Below are 20,032 nucleotides of genomic sequence, written 5' to 3'. Positions count from 1 at the left end.
CTGTGAAGAAGTTACTGTTAATAATGAGTACAAGAATGATAATGATGTAAAGATATCAATGACCATGTTAAAGAGAAGACCAGAGGTAAGAAGCTATATTGTATAGCTATCATTTTATAATGGACACAATAGCAAAACATTCTACTGAATGGAAAGGATAGAGCACATGGTAGTGAATAAGATGGCAATCAACTTGCAAGACAAGGGGAGGAGACCACAGGTAGGGTGGATGATATTATGTGATGTAACAATTACTAATGACATAATAGATCAGAATACTAGTGATACACGCATGAACAGGTAAAGTCAAGTGTTGTGAAGAGTTAGTATATTGTGAACTTTTTGTAAGTGATTATCATAATAAAAGCTTTTTGATAGGCAGGGTAATCATCATCTACATAAATGCAACATCGTTTGATTTGTTGACACACACATTATGTGCACTGCAGTTTACTGACAATAATAATAATTATAATCATTCCTTGAGCTGACTATAAGCATACTGTATACCTAGTTTATATGATGAAATCAGTAGCTAAGAAGCATACAGCTGCAATTACTGGTCAATTACTTCAATATTGTAATGAGCTAGTTTCCAATCCTATAGCAGTCCTGAAAGACTACATTTTATCCAAGGCACAAAGGAATGTTTCACAGTGTTTAGTTATGTATGTGTATACAAGGCATCAAGCAAAGTTGTTTTTCCCTCTTACGGTCAGACTGAGTGATACATTAGTTGATGTACGTAAGGCCCAATCTGTATGATAAAGTAAAACAAATTAAAATATACTGTATGGTACATATACACCATCACCAATTGAAATGGTTCCTCCTTCTAAAACAGCACAGCATATGCCAAATATTCCATTTTGCCTACTCTGGAGTATTTTATTACTTCTACTATACATTCTGTAAGTCCTCAGTGTCTTCAGTGGCTCTGGTCCCTTCAGTACTCCTTCTTCCTGGTCAACTGTTGTTTTTACACATCTATAAACAACATTTATTATATGTTGAAATGCATGTAGTGTACAAAAAGTTATAGAAAGTTGTATGGTAAACAAAGCGAGTGGGTGAGATCAGTCTAAGGAAAGTTATGTATTGATATTTACATACTAGTTAAAACACAGCAAACAAGTGCAATACGCAAAGTATAGCATGAGGGAGGGAGACTAATGTAGCATGAGGAAATACTAGGCTTGAGACCACACCACATCCAAATGCTATATTTTCTGTAGTGCATGATGCTTTAACTGGTTTTATGTATTTTATGACTAGCAGAAGGTTGACTGATAGAGATGCCGAGTATACACATTTTGAAGCTTGTTTGGCAGTTGAGTGAACAACTGAGCAAAGGCCTATGAGAAATGGATAAGTTATACAGCTACTCAACTGTTAATAGCTAAAGGCATCAATATCAAATCAGCTGAAACTAGCCTAGAACGTGACTTAAGATTGAGCTGTATGCAGTATGTGAAGACAACATTACATCAGGGTCTGGAAGTAGAGACTAGCGTACAAAACAACATGGGGTATGAAAATCAACTATTCTATCAATGTAAAAATATATTTTGAAAATGTTTCATGTCTAACCATGTCCACCTTTTCCAACTGCCCCCATAGAAATTAAAAACAAATATAGTGCAATCATCACTTTTCATTTATAATTGCATGCGCAGAGGGTAGGCTAGTACGCTACAGATTACAGCACTACAGTACAGACCATACTGTTGTACAAGTAATATAGAATTTTAATACAGATAGTATCATGTAGTCAGGCCCTTTAGAGCCTCATCACTTTGGTGGTATAAATGCCTGTGCCTTATACTGAAAAACCATAAGACACTATGAGATCCATTATAGATTTGTAATTTGTTTTATTGATATAATGATAATAGAAGATTGTTTTGCACTCAGTACATACAGTCAACCTTTCAGTATACTGCATGATCAAATTGCGCTAAATAGTCTCTACTAGTGACTTCTCAATTTAATGCATGCCTTATTCTTATTATTGCATGCACAAATGATTAGTGAACACTATATACATACCTAGTACAAGGTCTCTGAACACGTAGCTTGACAGATCCCACTGTAAAATGTGTCCAAGAGTCCTAAGCAATAAATACACACACTACCAAAAGAGCCAAGCTGTAAAAAGGTGTGACCATAGAGGGAAAGAAGTGAAATCAAAAGGTGGTAGCCAAGAAAAGGCTGCAATGATATATTGTCAATATGCGATGCTGTCATTATCAGCACTAACACAGCAATTTCTTGACCACCACATTGAATTTCACAACTTTTTCTATCTAGCTTTTTTGATGGCTGTACCCTTATTTACAGCTTGGTTGTTATAGTAGAGACAATGATTCTTTTGTATTTGCAAGCTAAAATTAGGCTACAAGTGACTGTTATTTAGAGTAGTTATATTACCTACTAGAGTATCTTGATCTTTTAATCCACTATTGTTCAGAACAATGCTACAAGTGTTGCTATCATGTGAGAAACTATAACTAAGATAAAGGTTTAAAATGTGTCCTGTTTCATAGTACAGTAGATTTAAGATTCTGTAAACTGAATAGGGCTGAGCAATTATGACATTTTGCTACTTTCATGATTGTAGGATGCAACATACCACGATTATGATAAGTATCATGATGTTATAACTCATATACATCAATAGCATTGTGTATGTGCAACTTTGTATGAGCTATTTATTTTAACAACACACGGTGAAGTTGTTCAACACATTAAGGCCAAAGGTAGTTACTGTTTAATACAAACAGCATAATGAATAATAATATCCTTAAAAATTCAACAGTTTCTAACAGGTAAGCTTTTTAACTACATAGTAAGATTTATTTACATATTGAACTGTCTCAGAAGTGTAGGCTTGTTTTCCAGACTGTGTTCTTCCACAACAGCATGCACCACCATTTTGAATTTACTAATGCACATTTTAATAATACATATAAACATCACAATGTTCAGAGACAATTACGATTAATCCCACCATCGATACAATCTGCCCTAAAACTGAAGTTTAAATTTCCCGATGTTTCAGCAGTGTGTAAACTCCAAAGGGTTTCCTGAAACCCCTGGATACACCCCTGTTATGGGTAATTCTTGTTTTATTTTTAGCTGGCTTTGGGACTTTTTTTCTATATAGAGAGAACATTTGAATAATGCAACAAAGAGTACATAAAATCTTGATACAACTCAATGCTTTTTAAATCTGATTTTTCTACAAAACCACTGAAAAGGTTTTTCTACAATCATTAATCAATTCTTCCATTACATAGCTCTACATTCAAAGAACAATATAATATATATATGGAGACATGGTGAAATATTATTTGAAAAGGGGTTTCCACTACAGCTATGCAACAGAAGGCATACAAAATGCACTACCACAAATGACACCTTTCAGAAAAGAAATAGCACACAAAGGAGGACAGTGGTAGGTACACAATGAATGCATTGTAGCTACTGATGTTGGTGAAAAGGCATATCTTGGGTCCAAGCGACATCGAACAGTGAAGAAATCAAGCTACTCTTTTCTGAAAACATCTGGTAGGTAGTCAGTTAGAAAAAATTTTAATTGCAGCTACATTTCACATCACACTAAAGACACACTTATGTTTGATTATACCAATTGTCATAAAGGAAACACTAAAATACTACAGGGGTAGTACAAAATATTTTGCACATCTCACTTCAGGATATTTTCTACCAGCAGCTGAGCCATCCTCTGGTAGTCTCAATACAATGTTACCTCTGAACCTGTCAATAGGTAGTAGCTGAGTTTGGAGACGAGAATTGAGATCATCTAGAGCATTTTCTGTCACAACCAGCAAGGAACTTGTGTTAGCAAATGATGTCTAACAGTAAAAAAAAGAAGATTCATATACATTGCTAAAAGGAAGAAACTTACAACTGTGTTTTAGAGATGGAAATTTGTACATATACTATGTTGCACCGACATGAGATTCAGCTAAAATTCCAATAGTTGACACTAAATAATATTTTCAAACCAGTATAATTGTAGCTAATCAAATACATTAAGGACCACTTGTTTTTTCAAGAAATTGGCCAGCATTAGCAATGTTGGACACCAAGAAAAGTTTATAAATATGTTTTGGAGTATACAAATTTGTACTTCTTGAATATCTGCATCTACTGCTTATTTTCCTCATATACCAATGTGATACACTGGAACAATATAGAATTCTCCTGATATATAGCTGATCCAATTATTGGTGTAATACTACCTCATTAGACTAACCTGTTCACCAGGCTTTCCTAGAGGTCCGTAAACATTGTGATCAGTATCTTGGTTGATGAGATGGTGACATATAGTACATTCTACACTCTATCCCAAGATACTTGCTAAACCACAGACTGGCTTCATCACCAACATCTTGACCTTCTCCACTTATGCAACCATCACTATCACTGTGATACATGTACATGGTGTATAAGAATTAACACAAATCCATGCAGATACATAATGATGTGCAGTATTTCATCAACTAGGTAAAAGTACACCTTTATTGCAGTGTGATACTATTTACAGTAGTGAATAAGACTGTTATTGTAAAGTTCACCCTTGAGCAGTACTATAGTTGGATAGTTATTGTATACCGTATAGTGGGAAGTTTTCAAGGGATGAAATTTTTGTGAAACTATATAAAATGTGTTTTTAATTCACGAAAGTCTAGAAAATGGTTTTGGTAGAGTATTAGCTATGTGTATAAACCTAAAAAATTTCACAATTATATTTTCACGAAGCTATCATTACTCACAAAATTCGTGAAAGTTTCGTCCCTTGAAAATTTCCAACTATATGGTATTTGTTTTGAGAACTGCATGTGGTATAAAATGAGAAATTATGGCTTACACACAAACTACACATAGAGCTTATGGGCCTCAAAATCTCTAAACTATATCAACATTTTTATTTGCGTCATGATGGGCCTACATCATGAGCTTATGGAATATGAAGGACGAGTTTATCCTTCAGAATTCTTGTAAACAATTGCCTTAGAGAAATGTAGTACTGTATATATATAATCAACTTCAATAAAAAGCACTAGCATTTAAAGGTTCTCTAGAAATGTACTAATAAGGGTACAAATATCTATAGCTTCTCAATCAGCAGACAATCTCACACCCAAGCCATACTGTACACTAGGATGATCAAAAGTATTGGGAAAAGCTCATACAGCGCATGGTGGGATCATGAAGATCACACCTTACGACAAAAAAAAACTATTGACGAGAAACCAGCTCCACTATGCCCTGGTAGTTACAATCAAGCTCAAAGTGCTTAAAGTGCTTTCAGTGCAACCAGCTTTCAGTAAGTTGTTGCAAAATTTTACTTACTGGAATTTTCTATTGACTGACTCACTGACTTACTTACCAATGCCTTCAGACAGGTATAATTCAATAACTGCTAAGGCTATGAGCCTGATTTTTTTGCTGTTAGACATCGCTTAAATTCAACAGGTGTCTATGGGCTGTACTATGTAGAGTACAATGTATGCATCACAAGCTTCCCACTTTGTTTTGCTGACAGCACAAGGGTTAATTCGCAGTAGTATACCAGTGGTTTGGTTTGATTTAAGAGTACATAATAATAGAGGAGGGATATATTATGTACTCTTGGTTTGATGTTACATATCATCTACACCATGCATCCAACAGTGTAGACTAACATACAGCTGTAGTACAAAACAGCTACATATACATTGTTTATCAGTAATTATGTCCCACTGAGTGAAAACTGGCTGTTTTCAGAAAATTCTGCTCTGCTATAAAAACATATTGAAATACACTGGGTAAAAATATGCATGTTACATAAAAAATTATGATTGTTTTGGTACGCACTGAAATGAAGCTCAAATCAATAAAACCTATATACCACTGGATTCACCTGTCCATGGAGAGTAAGAAAATCTTTGTTTCTTGTTTGTACAGCAAAGCATACATGAGTTATGGGCACTTAGTTATGATGCGGTAGAATAACGTTTACTGTTGTCATTTCTGCCTTCTTCTTAGTCAACATGGAGGAGTACAGGGAAAACACCATACCTTTGATAGATTTTCTAGTTCATGGTTTACAGATTGAGCCAAGTCCCATCTTTGTAGCTTGTTTCAGTTGTAAGTTATGATTGACTATTTAAGCACCCGTAATTTATTTGCTGTACTGTTGCTGTACAAATCGAGTCTATCACTGTTCCAACTGTCTAGCACTGGTATTGCTCTTTCTTTTGCTGCAGTGCTATAGATGTTCACTAATGATGAATTAGGTTTACAATAAGAAGTAGGAATTTTACAAGTTACAGGGATCATTACTGCTTGGATCATCATCATCTGAAGAACAAAAGTAGAAATTAAATTTGCACTTCAGTGATGATCCCACTTGTTTAAGTACTTTTTATTGTACTAGCTTGTAACATTCCTCACACTTGTCAGTATTAAAAATTAATGAGTGCTTTGATGGTGGGCTCCTAATAATAGTCCTGATATAGCTACCACAATATATAGGAGTATCCCTGATAACCAATATGCCGCAATATTTGTGCAAATTTGTTATTATGTTGAGAAAATGAGGTTTGAGGGAGTTAACAGTCCAATAATTACACCTCTACTTATGTACGATCCCACACCCTGAATGAAATTTTAGTGCCAAGAAAACAGAGCAACTGCAATACTAAGAGTACTATGGACATTTATAGTCTTTGTTCCTAGAATTGAACCCCATTGATTTACATACTTCAATTATTTTAATAGAACATAAATAGCAACACAACTTTTGACAGCACTATAAAATCCATACACTAGTATTAGGGCTGTACTGATTCCACTTTTTACCGACACTTCAAATACCAAATACTCAGCTGGGAAGTATCTGCAAGTACAAGTATCGATACCAAGTACCTTAAAGTAGCTACTTCATAGTGCACACGTTTATTAGTTACACCACATATAGTGCATTTCATGGTGTTCTTGTACAAGTTTTTATATGGTTCATGTTTATGATGAAGTAGCCATTCAAGATTCACAAAGAAAGAGGTCACTGAAATGTAAACCAGTTTAATGGATAGTCCAGTATTCTTCTGTACTTTACCTGGAGAAGTGTAGATAATATCATAATGGTGCTTACAAAATACAAATATCCTAATAAAACAGTCACTTCTACCTGATTGTTCTATTAGTGTTATTGACTGTTCTATTAGAGTATATTGATCTTTTCCTCAGTAAAGCATTTTCACGGTAAGTTCCAGCATAGATCAGTACTTTTGCTGGTAGCTTTTAGTGTTATACCTGATGCTTTCAGGTGTCCATTGTGCTAGTAAATAAGCAAGTACAAGCAAACATTATTTTATTATTGCATGTGATAAGAATCAGTATCTGCAGCAATATAATAGCAGATTCCAATACTTCATGAAAACAGCAGTATTGGCCCGATTCCAATACCGATACCAGAATCGGTGCAGCCCTAACTAGATTGGCACATTTCTCACATGTAGCACACTAGACAATATTACCTCACTACAGTAGGACTACTGGGAGGAAGTTCCTCTGGTACCACCAGTGGTGACATACCAGGTGCCGTAATGTGGAGCTCTACCTTCCCATTGGACAATGGCCACAATTCTGGTACCACTACTACTAGCTTTGGGTACTGAGCCTGAGATAATATTCTGTTTCCATCTTCCACCTTCTTAGCTATTGCCCAGCACCTGTATACACAATAGAATGACAACACACAAAAGACAGTCAATGAGGTATAGTGGCAGGCACACATAGGTTTGCAACTGCAGTCAAAAGTGTTGATTAAGCCATTGTGTGCTTGATCAGTGACTTAATACTTAGAATTATTGATCAATAATTTGTTTGTTCTTGACCAATAGTTTAGCACTAATTTTGTGTTGTAGCCTAAACTGCTGATATTGAGTTTGACCATGGTCCCAAAGGTATTCGTAGGCAGATCTAGGGGACACTGTTAGGGGAACACAGGAGACTTGACAGGGAAAGAAGGCAAATTTAGGATAAAACAGTGTTTATTGCACTAGGAGAAAAGCTTTCTGGTAACCTGATTGATGGTTGTGTCAGGGGTGGCGGAGAAGGGGGCTATAGCCCGTGTCAAAAAGATTATGGAGGATTAGCCCCCCTAAAATTATCTATAGCTGTCATTGAACAATTGTACTAATTGCATCACACCAAATAGCTAACTATATTTGCAATTCCAGTGAATCAACCGTAGAGTTTGGTTGTTAAGCGTATGTATATATTAAGTACATATTACCTGTTAAGCGCATACCCATATCTCATAAATAATCATGGTTGATAAAGTAAAACACATGTGGACGAACATGAAGCTCCAACATGACATGAAGTTATACAAGAGAAGAAATGTTAGAAGTTTGCTAATAGGAAATTTCATGAAGTACAAAGCCAAAATATGCGTCTTTACTATACTTACCCAGTGAAGCATAGTATGTTCACACAAAGGACTCAGTGCAAAAAACTGGACTCAAAATGTTGGTACATGTAATGACTGCAATTCACCCCACCACAAGAGAGTGAATCCATAATAATCACAATGAGGTTTTTTATTAGGCACATGTGCTTAACAACTATATGTTAAGCACAATATTAAGTGCATGCGCCTAACAACCAGATTCTACAGTATACGAATCAAGATCGATATATCCTAATAGAGCAGTCACCCTAATACGACAGTCAACAAATATAATAATATTAAAGGTGACTGCTAAAATCATTCTCAGATTTAATTTCGAGAGTCTAAATCTCAAAAATTTCCTGGAGGAAGGCAGTATGTCCCCAGATTTCATTATAGGTCTACTGGATATACTAATATAAACGTCTCAAGCTTGAGATACCCTAATAGAGCATACAACAGTCAAACTAATGTTAATAGCATTCTGATATACTGCTAAAATCACTCCCAGATTCAATCTCAGAGGGCCTAAGCATGCCCCCAGACCCCCTAGATTTACATGTTTTGCATGCTAGTGTGCTTTACACACTAAGACATGTCATACCCTAGCTTCACCACCCCCCCTCCCCTACTAAATAAGGGTGGCTCCTCTGCCCCTGGGTAGTGTATAGAAATATCATCATAATAATTCACAATGGAAATTTAATAATCAGGTATGGTGAATGTTCTATTAAAGTATCTTGATCTTGACACAAAGTATTCCACGTGATACAGTTACCACATGCAAAATACATGTGGAGCCTTTGTCTTGTAATTATAGTACCTATTGTTTTTCTGTGCTTCAATAGGGTGTGAGTAATCCTCAAATGGGTAGTTGGTAAAAGGTGGACATGGTTGGACATTTTAAAAATATACTATATAACATCAAAGGAAACAGCCAGAATTACTGGAAATTGTCATTGTCATTTCACATTTTCCACCTGTTATAGAGCGGTTGCACAAATAATTACATTAGATGTGCTTAAAAAACATGTGGCAAGAATCCATTGCCACAATGCATGAAAATTGAGTATCCGATTCTACTGCCACAACGCAAGTATGGATAGCTTAGATACTACAGTGTTACATTCACCTATTATAAGGTATTAATATACTAGAAGGACGAAAGCGTAGCTGGTCTGGTTTCTGAAATTACAACAAAATCCTAGCACGCTCACGAAGCCAGATGCTTATTCAGTTTACCAATGTGTTAAAAGAGTTTTCTGACACAATTATGAAGAAAGAAAGCAGTTTAGCATCATCATTTCAACTTACGAGTGGACCTGTTTCAAAATTGCGTGGGCGAATGCACACTATTTTTTGCCATGTAGCCACAAAACAGACAGGCTATGCTCTCACTACTCTAGTATGTTAGTACCTGATAACAGATGATTATCAACACCGACGTAGTTTGGCTGTTAGTCACTCTACAATAACAGGAAAATGAAACACACAATTTTACCAGCATCTGGCTGTACAAATGCCATTATCTATGGCCACACGTTTTGCCATATGTTTCAGTTGAACGCTGCGCCTGTGACATCACATGCAACTGCTCTATACAACATTACAAATGAAGAACAGTACAAAAAGTATCATTGCAATCATTCCAACCACTGAGTTGCATGATTAAATGTGCGCCCTGACTATCAATTATTCGGATGCAAATGGTCATTCCACTTTGTTTTCAGGTATATTCCACAGTGTTTGGAGTTCCATTCTTTTTCAGCTCATAGTGGAATGAACACTAAAATTTCTTACCTCTCCTCTATCCTCCTCCCCCCAATAGATCCACCTATGCCTGAGAATGACATGCCCCTAGAAAATTTTGTATTGTAGATTCTTACATCTCAGATTGCTTCTGGTGCATTCTCAGCTACCTGAGAATGACCAGAAGTAATCTCAGGTTACTACTGTTCCTGATGCATTTTGATGCACTTTCATTTTAACTGTTGCTTAAAAAATTAAGCGGGATAAGAGCTTGTCAAGGGAAGGTGGGCAAGTGCCCCTAAATGAAACCCTGACAAGAGGGTAATACACGTGTAGATCTTAGGAATGCGGGTGGGTGGAGCACTGTCCCATTACTTTCTCCACTGCCGTGTAGGTGTTGATTCATGGTAACGTGGTTTCAGTGCGGCTGGTTGCCACAAGAATTGTCCATAATTTCTGTAGTGACTGGATTAATTGCAGTGGCCTTTTCCGTACTTGGTACTTCTTTCACTTGGTTGATAAATAAAGGGCAGGCACTTAAATTATAAGACTCCAGTTGGATGTATTCTCAAAATTTAACTCCCTATGTTTGAATCTCAGAGCATTTTTGATAGCTAGATAGAACCTGCTCGATGGTTATAAGTGTACTCAGGACTTTAATGAGGCTCAGGGGTATAGCCAAACTTTTAGTGATGCCAACGTATGTACATATATGTGACTGGATTTGACAAAACCCGGCTTCGACGCACAGAGATATGGCAATTTTAAGTAATCATTGTGTAATAACTTCCCAGTGCCTACAGCTGTGCAAACAAAATTTGCACCAATTATTCATCTATTTACTAGCTAACACTATGTGGGTGCATAAGTTTCTGATACCCGAAATGTGCCCTGTTTTGGGAAGCTTTTTTCGAGAGGGTAATAACATCACAGGTGATAGTAATAGGGGCAGTGGGTAGGGGGTGATGGGTGGGCTTAATATAGGAGTATAAAATGGAGCAAGAAGACTAATGGAATCCAGAGGCCAAGCTTGGGCCCTCCATGGCCCTCGAATCACTCCAAATTAATTGAGAACACTATTGGTGAGCTCTCTGTGAAGTCCCAGCTCACTACACACCAAGCCATGGCCATTTAATAGCGCCAATCTTCCACACGTGGCTTTGACAGGGTCGGAAGAAAGCTGCTCCAGAAACCAGACTCGCCAGGAAATACAGAGTGGAATATGATAGTGTATTAGACCAGCAATCCATTTCTGGTAAAAACGTAAGTTTGATTTTGTGTGTGTGGAAGCTGGGTTATATGAAATCCGGTCACATATATAGCTACATAGTACCATAGCTAGGTAATATGTGGAAGGCATACCTTAGTGTGTACTCTAAGGGGATCTGGGGGGCATGCCCTAGAATTTTTTATTGAATCTGAGAATGAAACTGAATGTAAGATGATTTCAACATTTATTAGAATAGGTACCATTATTTGCCTGACTACTGTATTAAGGTGACTGTTCTATTAGAGTATTTGTCCTGTAAGTCATGACTAGGGGGCACAGCCCTCCTCAGATCCACTCAGTTACCTGAGAATGTACTAGAACTTGAAAGAGTCTAACACACACAATTTTCTGGTGGGCATTCCCTCACACATCCCTAGTGCTGCACACAGTATTAACATTGCTTCCCCTTACTGTAGGGTTGGGCAATATTTCAATATTATCGCTTGTATGCAATATTATGATGTGCAATACTGGGTACTGCAGCTTTTTTGAAAATACCGCAATACCGTTTGTGCAATATTATTGCAATTTCTGCATAATTGCTAAGAGAGAAATTGTGTTATTAGTGCTTTGCAGTGACTACAGGACTGACACAAACATTAGAGAGCTGTACCAAGAAGCACTGAAAGTCTGACAGCAACTTGTACTTCCATTGCATATCAGAGTTGAATACTGTAGGCCCACAATAATGTCTTATTTATGACACATATTATCTTATAGTGGATATGGCAATCTATATACTCGCAATTATCGCATGATCACCTCAGTGCAATAATCGCAAGTAGAAAATACCAGCCCTACCTTACTGTATGATAAGCAACTGTACTGCACATGTAAAACTCTGTGCCTCTTCTTCCTTGCATGTACCCGTCAGTGTTGGGACAGTTACTTTTTAAAAGTAACTCTTTACTTATTACTATTACTTAAAACAAAAACTATTTAGTTGCAGTTACATATTACCCATAACTATCATATTACAGTATATTACTTTGTGTTAAGCTGCACATGTGCAACTACCACGTGCACCGTATCACGTGACATGATTTCATTGTTGGACAATGTGTAAATATTAGTTATAATCGTATTCAAGAGAAAGTAAATTGTCAGTAAGCTTCATTCAATAGGCTTTGTTACTACTTCATTACTTCATTGAGGCTGAATTTGAATTAAAAAAAGTCAAATCCCTACCTTTGCCCCACTGTTATTATTATTAACACTGAGCAAAAAGATATGTTTCCATGATGTTTCTGTAATGAAACTTAAATGAAATTTTCAGGAAATATACAAGTTTATCACAAAATTGTCATAATTCATGCACATTTCCTGAAAGGAATTAGGCACATTCGTGTATATAATTGCCGAAAGATAAATTAATTGCGACAATTCCTTACACAATTCCAAATAAATTTTCTGTGATTCAGGAATTACACACATTTGGGTATTTCTGACTCAAGGAATTGTCATAATTCAAACATAACTTTTTTGCACAACGTAATTGTATTATGCACAAACCTCAAAATGAGGGCGTGTACACATATAAAGTACATCTATAAAATATCTACAGTCTAATAACTGTTGCCTGGGAGGGGTTTGATGAGTGCATTAGTTACCACAAAAGGATTACGCAATGAGTTACATAAGTAATGCGTTATCCCCAACACAGTATCTGTACATGAAAACTGATGAAAGCCCCTAGAAATTAGACTTGATTCATCATTTGTAGCTAGGCCACCCTCAGAGGAGGTTGGACACACTATAAGCGCTACTTAAATATATTGCTCTTAATTGCATTCTTTTCTTTGGTATTTCATGTGACTCTCAATAGTCGCTATACTAAACTAAAAAACTATGGAGTTCACTGGGGTTTGTTAGATATTCAGATAGTCCTTCACGTAGGTTTCAAGGCTATGTACTTCGTTTTCTCAAAGCACTTGAGATTCGGGGTGAAATTAATAAATTGTGATTTGATGCATACAACTTCACCAGACTTGTCACGTACATTTTCTATAATGAAACAACGACCCTTCACTGCGTTACACTGAGATTGCTGTATTACTTTCCTCGATAAAACTGATTTTACGTAATTTATTTTATTGGCGCTTTAAACTCTGGCTTTGTTACCAGCCAAATCAACGGGGTTCGCCACGCAGTTAGATTTAGGAATACATAAACTTTCAAATGCACTATAGTTTTAATAAAATTGTCTTGAAACGAAGATTTTCCAATGAAAATGTACAGCTCACGTGAATGCGTCCAACCTCCCCTGGGCCACCCTTTATACCTGATTTCACATCATCATTTGATTTTGAATTTTACCTCAAACCAGTCGGCAATGCCGTTCTTCCCTGGCAGAGGAGCAAAGACACAACATACATAAATACAAACAAAAATTAAATACAACAGAGCACATACATTAACACATGTACAACCAAACAATTACAACATAAGCACACAAACTATTACACACACAAATTACTATATAAATCAAAATTAACACATATATAAAATAAATCGTCTTTGAAGGTTGGTAATATGTGTAGGCGCGTACCTTTGAAGTAACTCACCTGTCATATTTTAATCCTCTGCTACCACACTCCGACGTCTTAAGTTCCATACGGTGGCAAGATTTAATCGGGTAGATGTATAACTGAGTGACCTCCGCAACTTTTCTACTGCTTTTCCATTTTTTCCACAGATATAGTCCGACGACTACAGCTGCACTGGCAGCCGACACCCCTACTATTACGCGACTAGTCATGGTTTTCGACCGGTATTTCAGCAACAGGGGTGTGCTCTCTTTTCCGAGCTCGATCTACGAGTCTATGTGGTGACGTCATAAAATATTCTAGAGGGCGCTTAGCCTTACTTGGTGGCGCGAAAGCCGAAAACGTCCGGGAACCACGAGGGGAACCAACAGAGCGGTAAAATCAGGAGCAAGCGAGGGAGCAAGGCATGGAGTTATTTTTGGAACGACAGAGATATTAGTGGATATCATATCACATTTGCCCACTCGAGATAAGGTGAAATGCCTCGTCCTATCACGAAGATTTCGAAGCATCGTAGAAATAACATCGTTGTGGAGCGAATTTGTGTGGCCAAACTATGACGAGCGTGAAGAGATGTGTGTGAGTGGCGTGTTAATGAAACAAGGAGAGCATGTGGCTAAAGCTAATGGATACATAACATCACTGCAGTAATATAAGACAGCTCCATCTACCAGCTGTAACAGTTAACCTAAGCCTTGATCATCTACGAAAGGCTCTGCTACAGTTGAAGCATTTACAATTATTGGAAGTGCAGTGGTGTGCTGCTGAAATTAAGCCACTGCTGAAAATGAGTTCAACCATTAAAGATCTCAGATTGCATGTGCATAACCAGAAAATGTGTATTACATGGTTGGAAGAGTTGGTAGCGTCTGGTTTTAAACCACCACACATGCATTTGATATGCCCAGAAGATGGTGAGGTATTACATGACATTTATGGTTTGCCATCAGATTGCATGGCCAAAGTGGAATTCAAATGTGCCTGTTGGTCATACTGCTAGTTTTAGGTAGTCGGATGATTGTAAGGTTCCGTTGAACATTTGTCCACATTTGCCATTGTTTCAACTAGAGTTTGGACAAGGTGCTACCTTTCTTTTATTGAAGCTAGTAATTTTGGAATATTAGGCTTGGATGGCCATGGGAATTTACAGTTTACTAGTCACTTCCAGGGTAAGAAAGCTGCCCATGCTGCATTTGCAGTTAATGTACTCTACAGTTTGCAGGCAGGCATCCCTCATGTAGCTGATGTCAGTTTTGTGACTGATTTTGATGTCTCATGTGATGAAGATCTTTACTCTGGTCACTTGGAGCAAATAGCCTATGCTTTCCCTAATCTTCAGCGACTTAACTTTGAGCACTGCTTTCAGTGTTTGAGTGACCTTAGAGGTCTACGCATGATTGCAAAAGTCTGCAAAAGTCTGCAAGGATTGAATTTACTTCATATTCTATCTATGGAGGTAGAAAGTTGCACGAAGTTATGGAAAATACTTAGTAAGGCAAAACTTACTCATTTAGCATTGGAATGCTGTATTTTGTTTAAGCATGATGTGCTAAAGGCAACTCTTGTTAGCTTGTATCAGAGATTTGTGAACCTAAAGGCATTGGAATGTCACAACTCCAACAATATCATTCCATATAATAGCAATAGACTTCTTGTGATGGTTCTGTCACACTTTCCATCTCCCATACTGCAGGTTATACAATCTCCACTACTTGGCTGCCGAAGATGTTTCACCGTGCTGCAATAGACTCATGTGCTGTAGGTTTGATTTGAAATCTTTTCATTCTGCTACTTTGCAACTGCCTCATGATTTTAAATTGCAGTAGTTGTGTATTGACTCTTGTGACTTTGATGTGTGCAATACTTTCATGGAGAATATTTCATCTCATGGTGATTTGGTACATATTCTGCTACATGTAAAATTTGTGACAGCTCAAGGTGTTGCTACTTTGGTGAAGAATTCACCCAAATTATTGACTTTGTGTCTGTTTGCAAGGCAGCCCATTTGTACTGTGGAAGGTGAAAAGGTTGATTGGCAGAATTTTGAGGATTCTTTCATAAAGGAACTTTCTCACAGGAAACTTTTACTATGGGTGTGTACAAGGTGGTACAAGAATTTGCAGTACGATTCAGTTCATACATATATTCTGATGACTCTGCTCAGTACTTCAGTAGATTTCTAAAGGATACCGACCTTTTGCCATTATGGATAGAACGCAACCTTCCTATGTAGATACAGCTATATAGACTGTCACATGGCTCTCAGCCTAATTTGAATTCATAGCCCTATATGTATTTTAGGTTAGAATATATACACACGTTATACTCTTGCACTGTTCTCTAAAAGTGTGTATATATGGTGTGTATCATAATTATGACCTTTATTTTAGAATGGAAACCATGATTATTAGCAAGGTCATATGTATAATGGTTGCTCAGTTGCTCTCCAGATGACAATGTGTGCTTGCAGGATATTTGATATATTATAATCTGTCTTATCTGCATTTTCAAATGTCTGGATCCACCCTTGCATTATAGTGGAGATTTTAAACTTGCAAATAATGAATAACTTCTGGTTCAAATTCTGATCCTATGAAAATCGGAGCTTAAATTTATAGAGATATCTGTTATATATGTTGCCCATGTTATACCTTTCCTCTTCCAAGTGTCTTAGTATAATTAATGGATACCATTTTTGTGATTCTATTCGAGCTATTGGACTGCTTCATATCTTGTGGCCAAATGCACCCCTCCTAGATATGCCACTAAGAAATCAAATGTATAAAGTTGCATACATGTTATTATCATAAAGTTTTGCTGAACTATACTGACTTTTCTCAGTGTATGTCCAAACTTTGCCATTTCAGTAGCCTGGTGTTCCTGCTGCAAGCCTATACAAGTACAATTTCAGAGGGGTTTTCTGTAACTCCAGGGAAGCCCTCTCCCTATGCTCCTACTCCAACTTGAGATGCCTGGGCTATAACTCCCACAAGCAGCAGCAGATGTATTATCTATTGATGAAGGCAATATTCACAAGTTCAAACTAAACTAAAACCAAGAAGCCACTTAACAAAACATGTGACATAATAATAATATCATAAAACTAGGCAAACAAATTAAAGACCTATGAATGCTACAAATGATAAATCTACTGAAATTGTCCAATCCAGACTTTGTTGGTAGCATCATCCTTCTCATCCACCTTAATCACTCCTCCTATCACTACCAACCTAGAATCATTGCTGCTTGCCACAGCTGCAGAAGCTACATGCAATGGAAGTGTCGAAGTGGGTATCCATGATGAAGATGATGGATTGAAAGTAAAAACTTCATTGAAAAGCTTCATTTCTGGGCTGTTATCTTCTTGTCCTCCTCCTAAAGTCAACAGGTATTTGCTCCTCAGACTAACAGCCGCTAATAAGCTATTTGGAGTATCTACAAGATGTTGCCATTTCAACTGATTACTGGACAAATTTTGTACTGGAGCACCATATACTGACTTAGGAGAGTTTTCACCAAGGACCAAAGTGACCCCTCCTAATATATACACCATGTCATTGACTATGACTGACTGTAGAAAGGAAAGTGGTTTTGGTAGGTCATCGCACTTGGACCACTGATCAGTAGCCCCATCCAGCAACTCAGTTGTGTTTAATGTTGTCAAACCAACCTGGCCACCCATCACTATCATCGTTGATTTGTGGCTAACAGCTGCATGCATACACCTTGCTGTTGGCATTTCTGTATAGTCTTTCCAATGGTTATTCTCAAGCGTCAGCACCTTATTTGTGACCTCTCCATCATTCGTCATCCCACCTACAACCAGCAGTTTGCTCATGAGGACAGTCATGGCAAACAAGGCATGCGGGGTATCAATCGTGTTCCATTTGTCAGTATCTGGATCATAGATATCTATTGCCCTTACATTTTCCTGGTCATCGCCACTCGTAAAGCCACCTCCCACATAAACTGCTTTATTGAACAGCACCGCACAGCCTTGCGCTCTAGCAATCGGTGCAGGCGCTCCTTCTTTCCACTTTATGTTAACTGATCCACTGAACAAGTCGGGTAGGACATCTTGAGAGGCCATTTCGGCTCTATCAGCTGGTACTCCAATCGCGTTATCACATGATGATGTAATCAATTGCGTGGGGTACAGTGTCATCACGTGGACTCGCACGTCATTACGCATCACGTGGAATAATCGGCTGTGAAAGAAGTGCAGCCACTGATGAAGATATGGACTATCATGATCAAGAGCAGGCCTATGGCCTATTAACTTGTATTGTTCTCTTGTAAAGGATATCTTGCTAGTGTCTGCCCTCCTAGCACTATTCCAACTAACCTTTCCTCCAGCAGACGGCCTGACTTGGTGTTGGTTTCCAATAATCGAGCCAATAATTCCATCTGTTTGTTCGAACTCACTATCGCCACCAATTGCAATACCAGCAACATCTTTTGGCTGCTAGAGCTCGGAAGGAAAATCCGAGGGAAAATCAATATGTCTGTTTACTGTAATGATCTTCAGCTTTCTGGCTTATCTAGATGTGACCGAATTTGACAAAACATGTGTGGAATTTGACAAAACATGTGTGGAAGCCTTGTTTTGTCAAATTCGGTCACATATGATAATCTCATTTCCATCGAGATTGGTTGCTTAGGCCATTAAGACACAATTTCCCAAGAGGCTGATGCTTGTAAAGTGACTATACGAACCCTGTTTAAGCAGGCTGTTCGCATTGCTGTTTCCTGTTCATAAGCTTACCGGCAGGATGGATCTATTATCGGTTTGCCTAATTATAAATTACCGAACCTGTAATTTATTAGTGCAAGTCAAGCCAGGGCTCCTATATAGCTGTACTGTCCACCAGCTGCAGTGCATGGCACCCCTGTACTATTACATTGTATATTGTCTTAACAAAATAAGATGTCTGGCTCAGCTCTCTCCTCTTTGTGCAGCTCCATAGACCAACTAGCTAGCTACTGTCAAATCATTGATTTTTTTTAATGCTTTACAGTATAGTAATTGATTCTGAGGGTCTACCAGTGACCTACACCATAGATAATATACCTATGCCTACACCATCAGACTTGTTATGGGGTTTCTGCTCTGAAACATGGTAATCAAAAATTCAGTCCAGCTACCTAGCAGTATATAATAAATATATAATTACTCTCCAGCAATAAATTTTTACCATTTAGGCCTTAGAAATGCAAGTTCCAACTGAAGTCTTTATATAACTGTATAAGTAACTGCCATTAAAATGGTAATTATATTTAGAGGCGGCTATTGCGTATGTATGGGGATCAGTTTCAAGTGATTTTGGAGTTAAGAAAGGTAAAATGAGTGTTTTGTCACTATAGTAGTGTTTGCAAAGAGTATAATCGTTCTGATAAACTGATTTTGGTGTACTGAATTAAAGAAAACCTTGGCAGCAGCTCATCAAGTAATGTTAAGGCTCTTCCAAAAGGAGGGATTCCATGGAACCCCCCTGTACACTGATAGCCTAACCTACACTATACTACATATTTAGTTACAATAGTTATAATTGTTATAGATGCAGGAGTCTTGGAACAATGGGAACAGGGACAAAGGTAATGAAAAAAAAACAAGGAGTATTGTCAAAGTTTGCTAAGAAATAAAAATTTCTATGATTTCTGTTTAATTACAGCTAGAGATTGTGATAGAATAATCTTGGATTGATTATTGGCAGAGAGTTCCATAATCTAAATAGGTTAAAAAAAAATAGCAGTTCATAAAGTTATCTGTTGGAGCGTTAAGGGAAAACGGATGTCAGCTATTTCGTAAATTTACATTATTAACTGACCAAAAAATTCAATATAAAAACTCTATCACTCAAATCTGAGCCATATAGCTATAGGTGCTGTAGACCATATCAAACCAAACAAGTGGAGGTCTTGACGGGCCTCTGGTCAACATAAAAATACTCAAAGCTGGTGAAAATGCCTAAAAACTAATCCCGACTGTATTTTACACAA

The 20,032-nt window shown here is 37.4% G+C and overlaps 2 protein-coding genes across 2 annotated transcripts; both read right to left on the bottom strand.

The window, feature by feature from the left end:
• Positions 1–765: 765 nt before the first annotated feature.
• LOC136268904 (mitochondrial amidoxime-reducing component 1-like) lies at positions 766–14,308 on the bottom strand. The gene is made up of 6 exons (XM_066064371.1): positions 14,051–14,308; positions 7,551–7,745; positions 4,329–4,452; positions 3,714–3,878; positions 2,050–2,111; positions 766–987 (listed from the first exon to the last, which is right to left on the bottom strand). The coding sequence occupies exons 1-6, from the start codon at positions 14,242–14,244 to the stop codon at positions 780–782; spliced, it is 948 nt and encodes a 315-aa protein (XP_065920443.1). The 5' UTR covers positions 14,245–14,308; the 3' UTR covers positions 766–779.
• A 2,803-nt stretch (positions 14,309–17,111) lies between these two features.
• On the bottom strand, positions 17,112–18,200 carry LOC136268173 (kelch domain-containing protein 8B-like). Its single transcript, XM_066063432.1, has one exon. It carries the CDS (start codon positions 18,195–18,197, stop codon positions 17,181–17,183), a length of 1,017 nt encoding a protein of 338 aa, XP_065919504.1. The 5' UTR covers positions 18,198–18,200; the 3' UTR covers positions 17,112–17,180.
• Positions 18,201–20,032: the final 1,832 nt, after the last annotated feature.

This window comes from Dysidea avara, chromosome 10, assembly GCF_963678975.1.
Source record: "Dysidea avara chromosome 10, odDysAvar1.4, whole genome shotgun sequence".
Lineage (NCBI taxonomy): Eukaryota > Metazoa > Porifera > Demospongiae > Dictyoceratida > Dysideidae > Dysidea > Dysidea avara.
Note: the sequence above shows the minus strand (reverse complement) of the source record. Positions and strands in the feature narration are given on the sequence as shown.